The 17961-nt window shown below is 49.5% G+C and overlaps 1 protein-coding gene across 3 annotated transcripts in view; it reads right to left on the bottom strand.

Moving 5' to 3' along the window:
• rassf3 (Ras association domain family member 3) overlaps positions 1-17961 on the bottom strand; it is an 84294-nt gene that overhangs the window by 56011 nt on the left and 10322 nt on the right. For 2 of the 3 annotated variants that reach the window (XM_069192026.1, XM_069192027.1), the window contains exon 2: positions 4490-4617. In XM_069192026.1, coding sequence (XP_069048127.1) covers positions 4490-4617 — 128 coding nt within the window. Of the gene's footprint in view, positions 1-4489; positions 4618-10393; positions 10476-17961 lie in introns of those variants that run through there. The other variant, XM_069192028.1, reaches the window with a different exon arrangement.

The following is a 17961-nucleotide window of genomic DNA, read 5'->3' as shown; positions in this document are numbered from 1 at the left end:
TTCGGCCCTGGTCTCTGCTCTCAACCTCAGGTGCTGCCGTAAGCAGATTTGTGTCAGCTGTTTTCATGGCCCCAACAGCTGAGTGACCAGTAAGGAGCAGATACAGATTCAGATAAGCAACCAAATCCTCTGATGAAAACTACAACCGTACAGGGGATTAATGTGCCTCTCGTTGTGGTTTAGACTTACACTTTTCTTCCCATAAAGCATTCCACTTGGCTGAGATTGCCGATGGCTGTGCTTTACCAAACCTCTGTGCTTTCCTTGTTTTACCATGATTACACTGTGTTTACTGTGCTGTACTGCAATATATTGTACAACTTCTGCCATAAGAGCTACTGGCTGCGTGTAAGAATGCACCACAGAAAGCTTGTGCATTAAGTCTTTTGCTCAAAAGGGCTCATCTGAGGTCGCAACAGCCTGATTTCAATGAAGTCGGAGCTCTGGGTCTGTGAGATACACAGTAGTATGAATGTTACTGAAGAGGTGAAATATTGAAATTGATTCTTACTTGCATAGTGTTGAACAGCTGTGGGGGAGATCTCAGACCTGCAGTGACTGCAAGGAGACCTAAGGCGGTTTCTGTCCTGCAAGGCCGAGTAAGGGGAAGAAACTTCCAAAAGCAAGAACAGAAAGACTCTTAGCTGGCTACAGGAAACCTTCGGAAGCTGTGGTTTCTGCCAGTGGAGGTGTCACTTAGTGCTGACTGGCAGGGTGCCCAGACTTTTTCACTCGGCATCTTCACCGTTTTATTATTTTGAATATTTCCAATACCGGCCGTGCCTTAAAAGTCGCAGACAGGCGTCCTGTTGACAGTTTGTTCAAGTAGGGAGCTGCAAAAGAACAAGTTCAAGGTCTATTCCATTGCTGAGGAGAGAGGGAAAGAAACACGTTTCGGCTGTGGAGCCTTCTTCGGGTGTGAGAGAGAGAGAGAGGAAAGTCAGCAGCTAAAGCGTTTGTTCGTGTTTGTGCCACGCAGAGGTTGTGTCAGCTTTCTTCCCACCGAGAGATTCGCTGAAAACGCACAGTTTGGCGAGGGGAGCCTACAATTTTTTTTCTTTTGCACACAGCTGTACCGGCGGGGCCTCTGCGGCGCTCGGTTTGTCCGAGCCCGCATAGCTCACCGCACGCTGCGGGCAAACTGGTTTCACGGCACGGCGCTGGCTGTTCAGCGCGGCGCTCCGGGAGCGCGCCCTGGCCGTGACTGCCCACGCCGGCGTGCGTCACCGGGCACGGAGGAAAAGGGCACGAATTGCTGCGGTTCTTTGGGGGTGGTCTTCTCATGTCGTTTTCCGATCGTTTTTGAAGGCGTACTGACAGCAGCCCGATTTCTAGCACCGCGCAACCGCTGGCGATAGTCTATTGAATACGCTTGAAGCCACCGGAAGCTCAAATCTCAAGCAAACGCATACAATTATACAGCGACCCGATCTTTTGCACGTTATTGTATCCAATTAAAAAAAAAGAAGAAAATAAAAGTAGACGGATTCAATATAGATTTCAATTATTTTGTGTTCCAGTACAAACGGGATAGGTGAATAGGTCGTTGGTTTTTAAAAAAAAATAAACTTCATAAGCCGTAAATTCAAGTGCTATGATTTCTCTAACTCGTTAGATCTACAACTATAACAGGGGTAAAATCCACGTAAATACACCTCTAAGATCTGCACGACAGAACAAAACATGCAAGCACACTATTCGTAGGAGAGTAAAACAACAAACTGTAAAAAAAAGCGCATGATAGCGTTTTTAACAACGGATATTTCAACCGCTCCTCCTCTGCATGTACAGGTCCTCCTAAAACTCTTTAAAATCACACAAGCACCTGGGTCAAACTCTCCTGATCAGAGATTTTCTTCTTTTCTTTTGCAAAAACAGAGCGACAGGAACAGTTACGCACGAAAGGAGGCGTCTAATCCAGTTCATGGATGTTCCCCGTCTAAAGCCGTGTATTTCAGCTCGTCTTTTAACTGGTGCAATGAAAGAGTTCAAAAGACAAGCAAGAAATACATTTATAAAAAGCAGTTAATACATTTAAAACATCCCGGAGAACAGAAAAAAGGATTGGTGTCCGTGTGCTCTTATCTCTTGTCTCCTTTCCAGGATCATTTATCAATTTAAATAGTGAAACAGTGACCCCTGTTGGCCACAGACACTTACTGCTTTTGCTGGGTTTCATTCCAGCTGAGTTTAAGATCAGACCACTCTATTGGCCAGATACAATGTCTTGCATGAGGAATGTGTCTTGTTCCCAGACCCCAGCTCGCTATCCATGAGACACACAGACAGAGAGAGAAGCTGGGGGTCAGAGCGCAGGGTCGGCCATTTATACGGCGCCCCTGGAGCAGCTGGGGTGAAGGGGCTCGCTCAGGGGGCCCCAACGGAGTAGGATTCCTCTGCGGGGCTCAGGATACGAACCGGCAACCGCAGATCCTGAGGCACATTGCCACCACACCACCCCCTGCCATTAATTAGCTCCTGCCATTATTTAATTGATGAATAACAGGAGTCAGAAGGACTGCATGTTGAATAGCCCTGGTCTGAGAAACATATGTGGTTCGCCTCTTGTGACCTACTATGGCCATTAACTTTGTAAGGGGAACTGAGACCTCTACTGCTACACCTCCTTCTCTGTCTGGGCTCGGTAGTTATATTACATCCCCTCCACAGAAGGATCTTTGAAGTATCTCTTAAATAGTAGTGCCACGTCTCTTCCTAATGTTGGATGGACAGCGCAGGGGGTCAAGCTAGGGGCATCTTGAGCAGAAAACAAGCTTGGCTCGTTCTCACACAGAGAGGTCGCCGAGACACTAAATCAGCTTGCGACGCATGACAAAAAAAAAACAGAGGCTCCAGAGCAGAACTCCCAGCAAACCTCCGCAGGGTTAAAAAGATAAAACAGGAGAGCACCGACAGATCCCAGCAGCTCGTACTGAACCTAGTCGTTTGATCCCAGTGACAGATGTTGTAATTAGCTTTGTACAGAGACCCAGGTGCCTCCTAACATTGTCCCGAGGGAATATTACTAAGTAGGTCGTGCAATTAGCAGCAGACACAACCGTTCTGTTTAATGACACTGGCTTTGAACCCTCCTTAACTATTAACATTAACGGGTCAACAGCTGTCTAAACACCTCTGGAAAAGAACCTAAATTATCACCAGCCTGTAATACAGGGAGATCATACTCAGCAGAGAACTGTAAATGGATGCATGCCAATATATATATATATTTATACCTTCTGAATATGAGGTGAACTTTAGAATTGGTGAGGTTATAGCCTACAGGATACTCCTACTATATGCATAAAAACATACAAGCTTATTAATCAAAGTGTAAAGGAAAACTGTTGGCAGTTTCTGCTGTTACAGAACTGAAAAGGAAACACTAATTAGGAAACCAGTCCCAAATAAGATCGGGGGTCCTATTGATTGGCAAATTGAACTCTCCCCTTACTCTCGGCACAAAAAAGGCACCTTATGAAATTATCAGAGGAACTGGATTGTTTTACTATCACATTTCTGACCCTGAAATTCCACTTTTTTATATTGATGAGAATGTTTCTTTTTTCCTTTGATCATAAGAACATTAAGACCAAGAAAGGAGGCCATTTCTTGGAAGAGGTCAGGATATTAGCTTAAACTACAAGGCTGGGTGGCTTGTTCCACACTCCCACCACTCTTTGTGCAAATAAAGGAGGATCTCATCCAGCCAGTTTTTGGAAAGATGCCAGAGTATCGGCTTCAACAACATGTCTGGGGTGTCTGCTCAATGACATAGCACTCCCTTGATGGGATTTATTTTTTTTTAATTGGGTGTGTGTGTGTTACCACACACATCACCCTGCAACTCACAACTGACAACCCACTGGAGCTCAGCATGGGGGAGCCTGGTCAGTACCTGGATGGGAGACTCCTGGGAAAAACTAAGGAGAGCTGAGTGATGAAGCCAGTTCAGAGAGGGGGGGTTATTAGGAGGCCATGAGGGGTAAAGGCCAGGGGGGAAATTTGACCAGGACACTGGGGTAACACCCCTACTCTTGTCGAGAGACACCCTGGGATTTTTAATGACCACAGAGAGTCAGGATCTCGGTTTTACATCTCATCTGAAGGACGGCGCCTTTTCACAGTATGGCGTCTCCATCACTATACTGGGGCATGAGGACCCACACAGACCGCAGGGTGAGCGCCCCCTGCTGGCCCCACTCACACCTCTCCCAGCAGCAGCCTCAGCTTTCCCCAGGAGTCTCCCCTCCAGGTACTGACCAGGCTCACACCTGCTGGGCTCCAGTGGGGGCTGCCAACTGGGATATACAGTAGCTGCTGGCTGTAGTGTAATGAGTGGGGGCCGACTCCCTGCCCGGCGCATGGCGCTGAGCCTCTGACTCAGAACAGGGTGAGGGTGACCCCCAAGTACAACCACAGGCAGGGAATGATGCAGCCAGTCTAAGGAGGGAAAGAGGAGAAAAAGACCAGCCTGGTCGATCCCTACCAGAGGTCGGTGGTTGTTGTTGAGGTGGTCCTCCGAGTCCAGAGTGACTCCTTCGGCTGAGGCGCCATCTGGGTGGCAGTCCAGGGCGACCCGGTCTTGGCACTGAGGGTGGCAGGAGTACTTGCAGTCTGCGGAGGAGGAGGAAACAGAAGCTTAGCGAGAACCGCTCGACGAACTTTCCCAGGTTTAACCCCCAGCTGCATCGGAATTCAGCCTGGCCGTCCTCCGCTCCTCAGCTCCGTGAAGCTGGCTTTCCCTGTGAACTTCCCCTGCGTTTGTGCTCTCTACGCTATGATTGTTGCTATGAGCGGCTCTGTGGCTCTGGGTCTGTGCCTGTGGCTGGGAGGTTGCCGGTTCGAATCCCGCGGCCCGGCAGACGAATCCTACTCCGTGGGGCCCCTGAGCGAGGCCCTTCACCCCAGCTGCTCCGGGGGTGCTGTATAAATGGCCGACCCTGCGCTCTGACCCCCCAGCTTCTCTCCCTGTCTGTGTGTCTCCTGGAGAGCAAGCTGGGGTCTGAGAAAAGACACATTCCTCATGCGAGACACTGTATCTGGCCAATAGAGTGATCTAATCTTATCTTGCATCCTCTGAAAAAGAAGGCGCCCTATCTCGGGAAGGAAACCAACTTCAGACGCTACTTTCAGCAACACGATCTGGCTCAAACAAATGTGGGGGTGCTGTTTGTAGGGGGGGGGGGTCGACTTCAGTTGCTCTCCGCTAAGGGATGACAGCAGGATTTGTTCAGTGGATCAGTTCACGGGTAAACCAGATTTTTTCCGAACGAGCACGGTCTGAAGCAAACCCGAAACGCGGGCGTATTATCGCAGGGCACGACGAAAGTGCCCGACGAAGACCTCGAAGTTACGTGCCATCGCCTCATCCAGGTCACCCATTCCAGAAATGAGCTCGGGGTGTAGCAGAGACTCCATACAGAGCATCACAGGGCTCGAATCTTTACAGTAAAGAAATCCTACAGCTCTCCAAGGAAATCAGGACAGTTCCAGAATAGCTGACTGCAGCGCACCAAGAACTGCAAGGTAAGGCGATCTTAAGAAAGTACATCAGATCCAGTGTCGGTCTGGAAGTGAGTTGTCATTGAACTCAATCTTTTTTTTTTTTACAGGCTCTCACGATGCGCGCGTCTAAATCGCATCGCTCGCAGGTGAATTCTTGTGTGAATCAGCGAGGGGGAGTGCGTGAGGAATGTTCCGTTATCGGTAGCTCTGCTCGTCATGTGCGCTGGGCAGGAGCTTCACAGACACTTGTGCCAGGAAAAAAAAATGGGAGTCATGCCTTCCAAATCACAGCAGGCCTCACGCCGGATAAAACCAGAGGCGAAACATCGTCGTACAGGGATCGGATTTTCGTCTTTTGGTCGCCACACCGTAAGAAAAGAGTCTGCCCCTGAAAAGGCTGAAAAGGCTAAAAGCCAGACTGGTTTGTGGCGTGGAAGAGAACCTTTTCGGCGCAGAACAGGGAAGATCGAGGGAGAGCCGGACCAAGTGCTTCAGAGTCAAGGCACACATTGGAGCGCACTCCCTGACCGAGAGGTTTAATACGGCAGCAGAGACCCCTTTAAAGAGGAACTAGCCAGCAGCCATATCACCCTGCAACTCCCAGCTGGCAGCCCCACTGGAGCTCAGCAGGTGTGAGCCTGGTCAGTACCTGGAGGGGAGACTCCTGGGAAAAACTAAGGCTGCTGCTGGAAGAGGTGTTAGTGGGGCCAGCAGGGGGCGCTCACCCTTCGGCTCTCGTGGGTCCTCATGCCCCAGTATAGTGACGGGGACACTAGACTGTAAACAGGTGCCGTCCTTCGGATGAGACGTCAAACCGAGGTCCTGACTCTCTGTGGTCATTAAAAATCCCAGGGCGTTTCTCGAAAAAAGTAGGGGTGTAACCCCGGCGTCCTGGCCAAATTTCCCATCGGCCTTTACCAAGGCCTCCTAATAACCCCCCTCTCTGAACTGGCTTCATTACTCTGCTCTCCTCCCCACTGAGAGCTGGTGTGTGGTGAGCGTTCTGGCGCACTATGGCTGCATTCGCATCATCCAGGTGGGGCTGCACACTGGTGGTGGTGGAGGGGATCCCCATTACCTGTAAAGCGCTTTGAGTGGAGTGTCCAGAAAAGCGCTATATAAGTGTAAGCAATTCTTATTATTATTAACTGCAGTCCCAGTTTCTCAGACCGGTTGTTAGATCTCAGTAACAAAATACAGTCCAGTACTGTACCGACCTTCGATATTCTGTTTTATCTGACATAGCCAATTGACATGCTATATACATATACGCTATGTACTGTATGAATGCGCATGCATAGTATTTTGCCCAATCCCATTGACGTCGCGGGAGAGCTGGAGTCTATCCCACCAAGCAACGAGCGCAAGGCAGGGTACACCCTGGACAGGACGCCAGTCCATCACAGGGCAGACAGATACGAGCCCTCGCTCGCCACAGAACCAGTTCCCCCCCTAATTCACCTGCCGGCATGCCTTTGGACTCTGAGACGACACCAGGGGAAACCCACTCGATCACAGGGGGAACGTACAAACTCCACACAGACAGCACCCCAGTAACCGAACCGGGGGTCTCCGCACTGCGAGGCTGCAATGCATCACCGTGCCCACATGAAAGCACTTGTATCAGAGCTCAATTAAAGTTCAAGAAGTCTATCATCTCCAAAAATCAACCTGGATGTTTTGTTGTTGCGTTTTTGCTTGGTTTAAGTCGGTGTATTTGAAGAAATGCAGCGCATTGAAGATTGCATTTCCGAAGACCACATCTCCGATCATTGCTTTGCAGATCAACGTCTTGCGGAAGTAGTTTCTTATTTATAATTCATGCAAAAAGCATCCTGCTTCTCCAGGAGATAAACGCGCTTCCAACAGAGCGATGAAGACTTCATGAGTGCACGAGTACAGAGTCTGACTAAACACTCACCCTGATCATTGGAATGAAAGGAGATTGAATCAGCTTTATACACAGAGAAAAAAAGGTCAAAGATACAGCCCAGGCTAAATTTGATTTCAAAATCAACAGGCACAGTAAAGTGATTGAGACTTATGTGAGCGCTTTTAAAACCCAGTACAGGATTTGGTTGATTCAGAACTCCAACTACTCAAGCTGACAAGAGTTGACTTGAATTAGACAAGGAGTAGCCTGCATATTTTCTCCAATGCCAGCTACAGGAATTGTGTAAGTTTATAAGGCTCATCAGCAGCCGGGTAGCACAGTGGGCTGCATTAATGACCCACAGCACTGAGGCACTTCAATTCCTGGTGTGCTGTCTGTGTGGAGTTTGCATGTTCTCTTCTGCAGGTTCTTGTGGGTTTCCTCCCACAGCCTAAAGACATGGTAGTAGGCTAATTGGCTTCTGGGAAAGTTGGCCCTGGTGTGAGTGTGTGTGTCCTGTGATGGACTGGCCCTGGTGTGTGTGTGTGTGTGTGCGTGTGTGTGTGTGTGTGTGTGTGTGTGTGCGTGTGTGTGTGTGTGTGTGTGTGTGTGTGTGCCCTGTGATGGACTGGCCCTGGTGTGTGTGTGTGTGTGTGTGTGTGTGCGCCCTGTGATGGACTGGCCCTGGTGTGTGTGTGCCCTTTGATGGACTGGTGCCCTGTCCAGGGTGCCCTTGTTTTTTACTGTAATAGGCTCTGGCCCCTCTGCGTCCCTGCAGTGGATTCAGCAGTTATAAAATGAATGGATGGATGTAGGTGCCACGCAAAACACAGAGCCTCTACAGTACCTTTGAACACATGAAGCAAAGCAGTACGAACAGAACAGAGGCCAAGAGAACTTGTGTGGACTTTACAGACATCAGTGTCAGGACAGAATCCCAGCTCCTCCGTTTTTAACTCCAACCAAGCCCACCCTGGGACCCAAACCAGCCTTCCTCGTCACACCTTCCTTGACAAAAACGAGCCTTTTCTCTCTCCAATTTCTGTCTCCCCCCAGATCTTTACCGTTAGGCCCCAAGGTCTTCAGGTTCTGTAGATGTCTTCAAAAACCGAACGAATCACTTCAATTGATGATAATAATAATAATAATAATAATAATAATAATAATAATAATAATTGCTTACACTTATATAGCGCTTTTCTGGACACTCCACTCAAAGCGCTTTACAGGTAATGGGGATCCCCTCCACCACCACCAGTGTGCAGCCCCACCTGGATGATGCGACGGCAGCCATAGTGCGCCAGAACGCTCACCACACATCAGAGAGATAGCTCATGATAGCTGACGTTACCATTACCTGTAAAGCGCTTTGAGTGGAGTGTCCAGAAAAGCACCATATAAGTGTAAGCAATTATTATTATTATTATAATCAGCTATCAGCGGGGAGGAGAGCAGAGTAATGTAGCCAATTCATAGAGGGAGATTATTAGGAGGCCATGATTGGTGAGGGCCAATGGGAAATTTGGCCAGGACACTGGGGTTACACCCCTACTCTTTTCGAGAAACGCCCTGAGATTTTTAATGACCACAGAGAGTCAGGACCTCGGTTTGACGTCTCATCCGAAGGACGGCGCCTGTTTACAGTCTAGTGTCCCCGTCACTATACTGGGGCATGAGGACCCACACAGACCGCAGGGTGAGCGCCCCCTGCTGGCCCCACTAACACCTCTCCCAGCAGCAACCTTAGTTTTTCCCAGGAGGTCTCCCCTCCAGGTACTGACCAGGCTCACACCTGCTGAGCTCCAGTGGGGCTGCCAGTTGTGAGTCGCAGGGTGATATGGCTGCTGGCTATATCTGTGATGAAGGCATCCTTTCTCCCCTCTCCCTTTTACTTGACTTCCAGCTTGGAAAAGCGGGATGAACACTTTTGTCCTTCAGAGCCTCGACGGGGATAGGAAAGTAAGGGTTCTACTTTACACAAAGGGTGGTGGGGGTGTGGAACAAGGCCCTTCATTTAAAACCGTACCCGACCGCTCTGAAAGAGAAACTCTTTCTTAGTATTTATTTGTGAATGTTACATTCGGGCGTCGCACAAAACGTAGGCTGGCCAGCCACTGTCTCTGAAGGACTGGGAAGCACCTCTTTATTTTTCTGAAGAAGTCCGTTTCCTGATGCTACGTACAGCCTGACGGCAGCATTACAGCAGAGATGAAGTCCTGTTCCACGCGACTGGTGCTGTCGTACTGCACGTGCTCGGTAGGTGTCAGGAATGTGAGAACTTGTTGAATCTGAAAGGCAGGGGACACCAGCCTTACAAGGAGCCCTGAGGAGTTGAAAAATTACAGCTGGGGCTTCACACACCTTGGAGACTTTCTGGGCCTTGACCTGATCTTCAGCAGTTGTGGCAGCACTTTTTTTATAAACTCCTGGCGATGTTGCTGTGCTTTTATTTTTTTATTTTACCGTGTTCTTTCGCTTTGACTGCGCTTTCGCAGCGAGGATCAACAGAAGCTGCCATTCCTTGCGGATCAGAAAAGCACAGCTCACGAGAGGGAAAAAATGCTCTCCATTTGCACGCGTTTCGTTCTGGGTGACGTTAAGCCGAGGACAAAATCAGATTGCGCTAATTCATTTTCCAGATCTGGGCTACTGTCCAATATCCCTTATAAGAAGAAATGTTGTGCAGGCATTAAGAATTACAGGGGGCGGGGAGCACAGTGCACTGCATGCTCTTCTGGTGAGAGGCATCTTCTTCATCATAAAACATGCTGAGAAAGAAGCTATCACACCATCACATCCGCTCTGCCATGTGCATTAAACAGAATATTACGCTTAAAACGCTCCTTCCTGAATCACATCCAAGACAATCTCGACTTCGGATCCAGGCCAGCCAGACTTGGTTTGGTTTTTTTTTTTACATCTGGGAAGCGTTTTGCTTGATTGATTTTGCTTTCTCCCACCCTGGCTCAGATGAATGGAAAAATAAAACACAACCCAGAAGTTTGCTCTTACCTGCTGCGGCCCTTTTCTTCACCTGCAGCGTGATTTTGCCGGAAAGCTTGTATATGGCCGTCCCCATGTCATCCGGGCTGTCTCCCTACACCTGCTCCCCCGAGCCGAGCCGAGCCGAGCTGAGCCAGCGAGCCCAGATAGCGCTGGGGTGGTGGTGATGCTGCAACAGGCAAGACCTCATTGACTCTCCTCTCGGGCTGGCCTCATAAGCACATGCGCACGCAGGCACAGCAGCTGGGATAATTGTAGGCAGATTCCTGACTCCACAAAGACAGGCCCCAGGGCTCTGGCCAGCTCATTTGCCTGGATTCCAGAGTTGTTGTGTTTGTTTTTTTTTTCTGCTGAGCCTGTCAATTTGCCTGTCAAATGATAGACTCTCCCTGCTGCACTTCCAAACAACGCAGGAGAGCAGTCAAGACCCGGCAGGAGCAGAGGTGTCACCCTGTTTGCGGCTCTTTAGAAGGCCTTTTCTTGAAAGGATGCTGTTTCACGCCGTGTAAAGGCTGGGCACTGTGGAAACGCGCGCTAGTGGAAGTGCTTCCCAGCCCTGTAGCCCCGATGTTATGCGATGAAGGGTGTTCTTCGACCAATTTGGCAAAATAAAACCTGTCGGGTCAGTTTGCGCAGGAAACGAAATGGTGAGGTTTTGAAAATCGGGATGGACACTTTCTCCTTCGGAGCCTTGACGCGGAAAGGAAAGTTGGGGGCTCTACTTTACACAAAGGGTGGTGGGAGAGTGGAGCTAGCTGCCCAGCTATGTCGGTGGAGCCGATACCCTGGCTTCTCTCGAGAAACGACTGAATGAGATTCCTGAATCAATTCACTACCGGCTCTTCTCGATTGTAGCCTCTCGTAGGCTCTCAAGGATCAAGCAGGTAAAATCAACCTCTACTTTGGCTAAAGCCTTGATCTGCACACCGGTTCAGGTGGAACATTCCGTGTGCCTGGTTAGAAAAACCAGGTCAGAGGTCATGTAGGGACTACACTGAAACCGAGAGCGGGCCATTTAGACTGTGCTCGTCCACTGAAGGTGAGATCTGAATCTCCCTTCCTTTGATAATAATAATAATTGCTTACACTTATATAGCGCTTTTCTGGACACTCCACTCAAAGCGCTTTACAGGTAATGGGGATCCCCTCCACCCCCACCAGTGTGCAGCCCCACCTGGATGATGCGACGGCAGCCATAATGCGCCAGAAAGCTCACCACACACCAGCTCTCAGTGGGGAGGAGAGCAGAGTGATGAAGCCAATTCATAGAGGGGGGTTATTAGGAGGCCATGATGGGTCAGGGCCAATGGGAAATGTGGCCAGGACGCCGGGGTTACACCCCTACTCTTTTCGAGAAACGCCCTGGGATTTTTAATGACCACAGAGAGTCAGGACCTCGGTTTTAGGTCTCATCTGAAGGACGGCACCTGTTTACAGTCTAGTGTCCCCATCACTATACTGGGGCATTAGGACCCACACAGACCGCAGGGTGAGCGCCCCCTGCTGGCCCCACTAACACCTCTTCCAGCAGCAACCTTAGAAAGGGTACCGATCGCCTCCTTGATGGATGTGTCGAAACGCCTGCCACAATGAAACCACTGCATTTTCCATCAATAAGGACAGAGGTCAGAGAACGAGCAGGGAGTACTGTGACCATCACACCCTGAATCTGCACGGGCAGAGTCCCGACCAAAAAGCTTGCAGTCTCGGGAGACTGAAGTGAAGAAGACTGAAGTAAGTCAAGAAGCAAATAAAATCGTTTTTTACTGCTACGCTATGGATTTGGAAGCTTGTGCCAGGTGCTCTGGTTTCCTTCCATAGTCCAGAGACATGCTGAGAGGTTAATTGGCTTCTGGGAAAACTGGTCCTGGTGTGTGTCCTGTGATGGACTGGCCCTGGTTTGAGTGTGTGTGTGTCCCTATGTTTTGTTTTGTTTTCCCACTTCCTGTATGCAGGACCCATTGGTCCATCATTACACCATTGCTGCAGTTGTGACATCATCATTATCTCCGGTTCGGGTTTTCCCCATGACATTCCGGATCCATTGGACGGCCTTTCCGGTCCGGGTTTTCCCTCTATCAGTCCGGATCCATGTGAAAATCTGATCCGGTCCGGTTTGGTTTTTTAATTTGACTTGGGAGGACAGGTTTTGAAATGAGAGGAACTGTAAAGGTAAACACGTTCTTTGTCGCCACCTTGTGGTATTTCCGACGCACGTCTCGCGAATATCTCATGTAAATACAGTTTTGAAAATGTACCTTCTTAAATTAGTTTATTCATCAAATGCACAACAATACAGCGTGCAGCAGCCGTAGTTGCTGGCAGTGAAATGTCTTTTCTACGAGCTCACCGGGGGGAGAGGATAAAAATCACAAACTTAAAGTAACAAAATAAGGTGACATAATGATAGATAATAGTGCAATAGAAATTAAATAAAATAGACTCAGACAAAACTCAATATAAATAGAGCTGCGATGTGCCCAGGGCGTATGCAATACATTATATCCAAGTCGTGCAGTATGCCCAATACAGTGAAAACTGTGTGTCCATGTACGATTCCGGGTGATTTGCTGAAGGAGCTGCAGCTTGGCTATTTAGCAGTCTTATTGCCAACGCTGTCGCCGCGAGCAAAATGGTTAAAACGCGTATTAATCCTTCACTCGGTATAGTTTGACTCTGGTGCGCTGTTGCCGTCTCTTCAATACTTTTAGTCGGGTAATAAACGCTAAACTTATCAGTGGCAAATGTACTCCTCACCGTTTCGGACAGGAAGGCGCGAATGTGCAGTCGGTACATCAGCACTATCCAGTTTCCGAAAAAGCCACATCATGTTTTCGCTTTTAATATTATAGACACCCACGATGCTGTTTGACGTTGCCGAGTACTGGCTTGGCGATGCCCGGGCTGTCCAGATCCCATTTAGATTCGTCTCCAAGGACGATGGTCCCGTAACTAGGGCCAGTCGCTCCCCCAGTCCTTCTCAAATTACAAGCAAAAACCAGCGTACTGAAACGCATATGGCCGACAGGTAAGAGCTGTGTAAGAGCCGGCTTACCAGAGCAGGTGACGTCACCGCCCTTCCCTGTGATAGCAGGACTACAGCTACTGGGCTGTAGAGAGATCTCTCTTTGGCTCACCAGGCTGGGTCCCTCCTGAGTGACGCGGGAGTCCTGGGTTCGAGCCCCCGACGGTGGGGGGCCGACCTAATGCGGCATGGGCGCCCGCCTGAACCCCCGTTGCGTTACAGTACTAAATCCCTCGTTTCGGCCAAGCTTTTCGCCGGTACGATCCGAGATGTGCCCGTGACACATCTTGACCCTTCATTTAAAAAGTAGTTCATTCTGTGCCTGCAGGTTAGCCCTCAACCAAGAGGGCAGGCCAAATTTCGACTTAAAACACTCTCCACAATCCTTTCAACACACTCAGTGGAGTGTGTAGTCCAGGGTCCATGTGGGTCCTCATGCCCCAGTATAGTGACACTATACTCTAAACAGGCGTACCTGGATGGGAGACCTCCTGGGAAAAACTAAGGCTGCTGCTGGAAGAGGTGTTAGTGGGGCCAGCAGGGGGCGCTCACCCTGCAGTCTATGTGGGTCCTCATGGCCCAGTATAGTGACGGGGACACTATACTGTAAACAGGCGCCGTCCTTCAGATGACACGTAAAACCGCGGCCCTGACTCTCTGTGGTCATTAAAAATCCCAGGATGTTTCTCGAAGAGTAGGGGTGTAACGGATTATTAGGAGGCCCTAATCTATGAATTAACCCCCCATCTATGAATTGGCTTCATCACTCTGCTCTCCTCCCCACTGAGAGCTGGTGTGTGGGGAGCGTTCTGGCGCACTATGGCTGCCGTCGCATCATCCAGGTGGGGCTGCACACTGGTGGTGGTGGAGGGGAGTCCCCATTACCTGTAAAGCGCTTTGAGTGGAGTGTCCAGAAAAGCACTATATAAGTGTAAGCAATTATTATAATAATTATGATTAAATCTTGGGTGTTGTTATTTCGAGTGAAATGCAAAAAAAGCAGGGGCATTCATAGGCTGTGGTTCGATGCTCTGTAGTGAAAGCCTTCCGGGTTCAGATTCTCAGTTCACAGTTCGGGCTCCCCTGCTTGGTCATCACAGTTCTGCTGCTCGCCAGCAGGGCTGTTAGGAGAGGTGTGAGGTGAAAACCAGGATCCATCTGCCTTGAAGAAGCACCACCAGAGAGACTTACTCTCCCCTCGGGGCTGTGCTTCGAGGCAAGAAACCGAAAACAAACGAAACCAGCTTCTATCACCTGTTGCCCCGGGACGTGGTATTATGACAACACGCAAACCTGTATTTACACATGAAACTAGCTATCCCCTAATCTATGTAGAGGCCGAAGCTGAAAGGAAGCTTGGATGTTTGTTCGTTCTTTCTGTTGGTTGCAGATTTACTCTGCTTTGTCCAGGAGAACCTTGCACTGGCCTGCTGTAGGGCAAAACACTATTGTTTTTGAGAGGCATGCGTCTGAGCAGAGATAGCACTACTCCCCTGGACAGCGCCAAACTCCACTACGCCGAAAGGCCGGGCCTCCTGCCTAGGCTTCAAGGGGAGTGATGTCACTTCCTGTAACAGGCTCTTGCACGCTGACGCCCATACACGAGGAAATATGCCATCCAGTATCTGTGCACATTATAGGCTGAGCATTGGAGATGCTTTATCCAATAGAGATCTGCAGGTATATTGGAGCCTATCCCAGCAAGCAATGGGCGCAAGGCAGGGTACACCCTGGACAGGACACCAGTCCATCACAGGGCACACACAGACTTCTACACAGCAGGACCAATTTTCCCAAAAGCCCATCAATACGTGAGTATATCTTTGGGTTGGGGGAAAAAAAACAGAGACCTCAAGAGGAAACCCACACAATTAGGGGGAGAATATACAAACTCCACGCAGACAGTACCCCAGGATTTGAAAGCAAGACCCCAGCCTGCCCACTAGTCTTTATTCCAAGTTCTTCAACACCCCCTTAAGCTAATGTGACCTGCAGAAGATTCAGAATATATTTACCTGCTCCTTGTTTGTCCTGCCTGAAGAGCCTATTCTCTAGTTTCGTTCACAAGCACACGAGAATCAGGGGGAGCGCCTGAGCTTTTTATAACAGAGCTACGCGGTACAACGTCTCCATCGCGTTTACCTGCGAAGCCTAAGCCAGCCGACACTGTGGCGTCAAATGTAAAGCTCATTTTGAGCTACAATTTTGTGTGCGTGCACAAATCAGAGCTCTTTCAGGACAAACAAACCTGACTGACTCCAGGACGACCAATGGCTGTTTTGACAGTTTTAACGGAGTCAGGGTTTGACTGGGCTAGCAGCGCTGAGAGCAAATATCTCATTTGAAGTGGACAGGACAGGACGCCTCAGGCAGTTCTGTCGTATACAGACGATGCCAGCATAAAAATTAATAATAATTCCTTACATTTAGATAGCTTTTTTTTGGGGACTCTCCACTCAGAGCTCTTTCCAGGTCAGGGGGAATCCCACTACCGCCACCAGTGTGCAGCCCCACCTGGATGATGCTCCAGTCCTCTCACACACACCAGCTCTCAGTGGGGAGGAGAGCAGAGGGATGGAGCCAGTTCAGAGAGGGGGGTTATTAGGAGGCCATGATGGGTAAAGGCCAGGGGGAGAATTTAGCCAGGACACTGGGGTAACACCCCCACTCTTTTCTGGGATTTTTAATGACCACAGAGAGTCGGGACCTCGGTTTTACATCTCATCCAAAGGACGGTGCCTTTTTTCAGTATAGTGTCCCCGTCGCCATACTGGGGCATTAAGACCCACACAGACTGCAGGGTGAGCGCCCCCTACTGGCCCCACTAACACCTCTTCCATGACGTACTTTTACTGGAGATGGGAAAATTGGCTTTGCAGGCAGGTAAAGACATAACATAATAGATTTCAGAGACATCACACATTCCACTGTACATTTAACACATAATGCATCTAACAAAGGTATGGTGAGAAAGAAAATGAATAAAGATGAAGTGAATGTACAGTCAATTGTCCCAATTGAGAAGGATAATAGCTGGAGGGATAAAAGGTGCCTTGGCTGTATTGCTCTTCAATCCTAAGCAGCCTAAGACGATGCCCAGATAGAAGGAGCTCAAATGCATTGTGCAGGGGGTGGCCATGACAGTCAGTGATTATACTGGCCTGATTATACTCGCTTGATGTAGACGCCTGAAAGCTGTAGTCGGTCTACACCAACAGTTTTGCTGGCTACCTTCGAAATCCTGCTGCGTCCCCTGTGCCTTCATTTTAGTCCTCATTAAACCTGTGCAGCTCATGACACACCGCAGTAAATTCTGATGAGAGGTACCAATTTCTAAGCCCGAAATGTGTGTAGCACCACATTCAGGTGGCTTCTGATAGTGTCAGGTCACTGGGGAAATCCTCATACATTTGCAGTTTACTTAGCACCTGCGAAACACTTTGTCAGCAAACCTCAAAACTGCCAGAACCGTACTGCCAGAGTTCGCTATAAAGTCCGCTGCCTTGGAAAAACAAAAACAGAGATATTTGCATTTGACTGCTGCATCACGAGATGCTATCTGACCACTTCAGTCTGCCATTCTCCAACACTTTCCCCGTTGGGTTTTTAAGCCTCTTTTGCTTCCTTCCTTTTATTTTCAAGATACTTCTTCCAATTAAGGGTTGCAGGGGAGCTGGAGTCTATCCCAGCAAGCAACAGGCTAAAGGCAGGATACACCCTGGGCAGGACACCAGTCCATCACATGATACACACAGACACACACACACTCACACCAGGGCCAGTCCATCACAGGACACACACACACACACACACACACACACACACACACACACACACACACACACACACACACACCAGGGCCAGTCCATCACAGGACACAGACACACACACACTCACACCAGGGCCAGTCCATCACAGGATACATACACACACACACACACACACACACACACACACACACACACACACACACACACACACACACACACCAGTGCCAGTCCATCACAGGATACATACACACACACACACACACACACACACACTCACACCAGGGCCAGTCCATCACAGGATACATACACACACACACACACACACACTCACACCAGGGCCAGTCCATCACAGGATACACACACACACAGACACACACAGACACACACAGACACACACACAGACACCAGGGCCAGTCCATCACAGGACACAGACACACACACTCACACCAGGGCCAGTTTTCCCAGAAGCCCATTAACCCACCAGCATGTCTTTGGCCTGTGGGAGGACACCAGAGCACCCGGAGGAAACGCATGTGAACACGGGGGGGAACATGCAAACTCCACCCAGACAGCACCCCAGGTCCCCCAGTTCTGCAAGGCAGCAGTGCTGAGCATTGAGCCGCCCACATCCCCTCCCCCCAGCTGTGATGCGGATTGTCTGGCTGTGTCAAGAGGAAGAGACACAGACGAAAATTCATCGGAATGGTGTTGAAAGCCGGGCCTGTTTGCCTGCTGGCCCGACACATTCCTCACCTTTCAGACAGGCACGGGGCTTGTTCGTT

Source organism: Lepisosteus oculatus, chromosome 7 (genome assembly GCF_040954835.1).
Source record: "Lepisosteus oculatus isolate fLepOcu1 chromosome 7, fLepOcu1.hap2, whole genome shotgun sequence".
Taxonomy (NCBI): Eukaryota; Metazoa; Chordata; class Actinopteri; order Semionotiformes; family Lepisosteidae; genus Lepisosteus; species Lepisosteus oculatus.
This window is presented reverse-complemented; position numbering and strand designations above follow the sequence as displayed.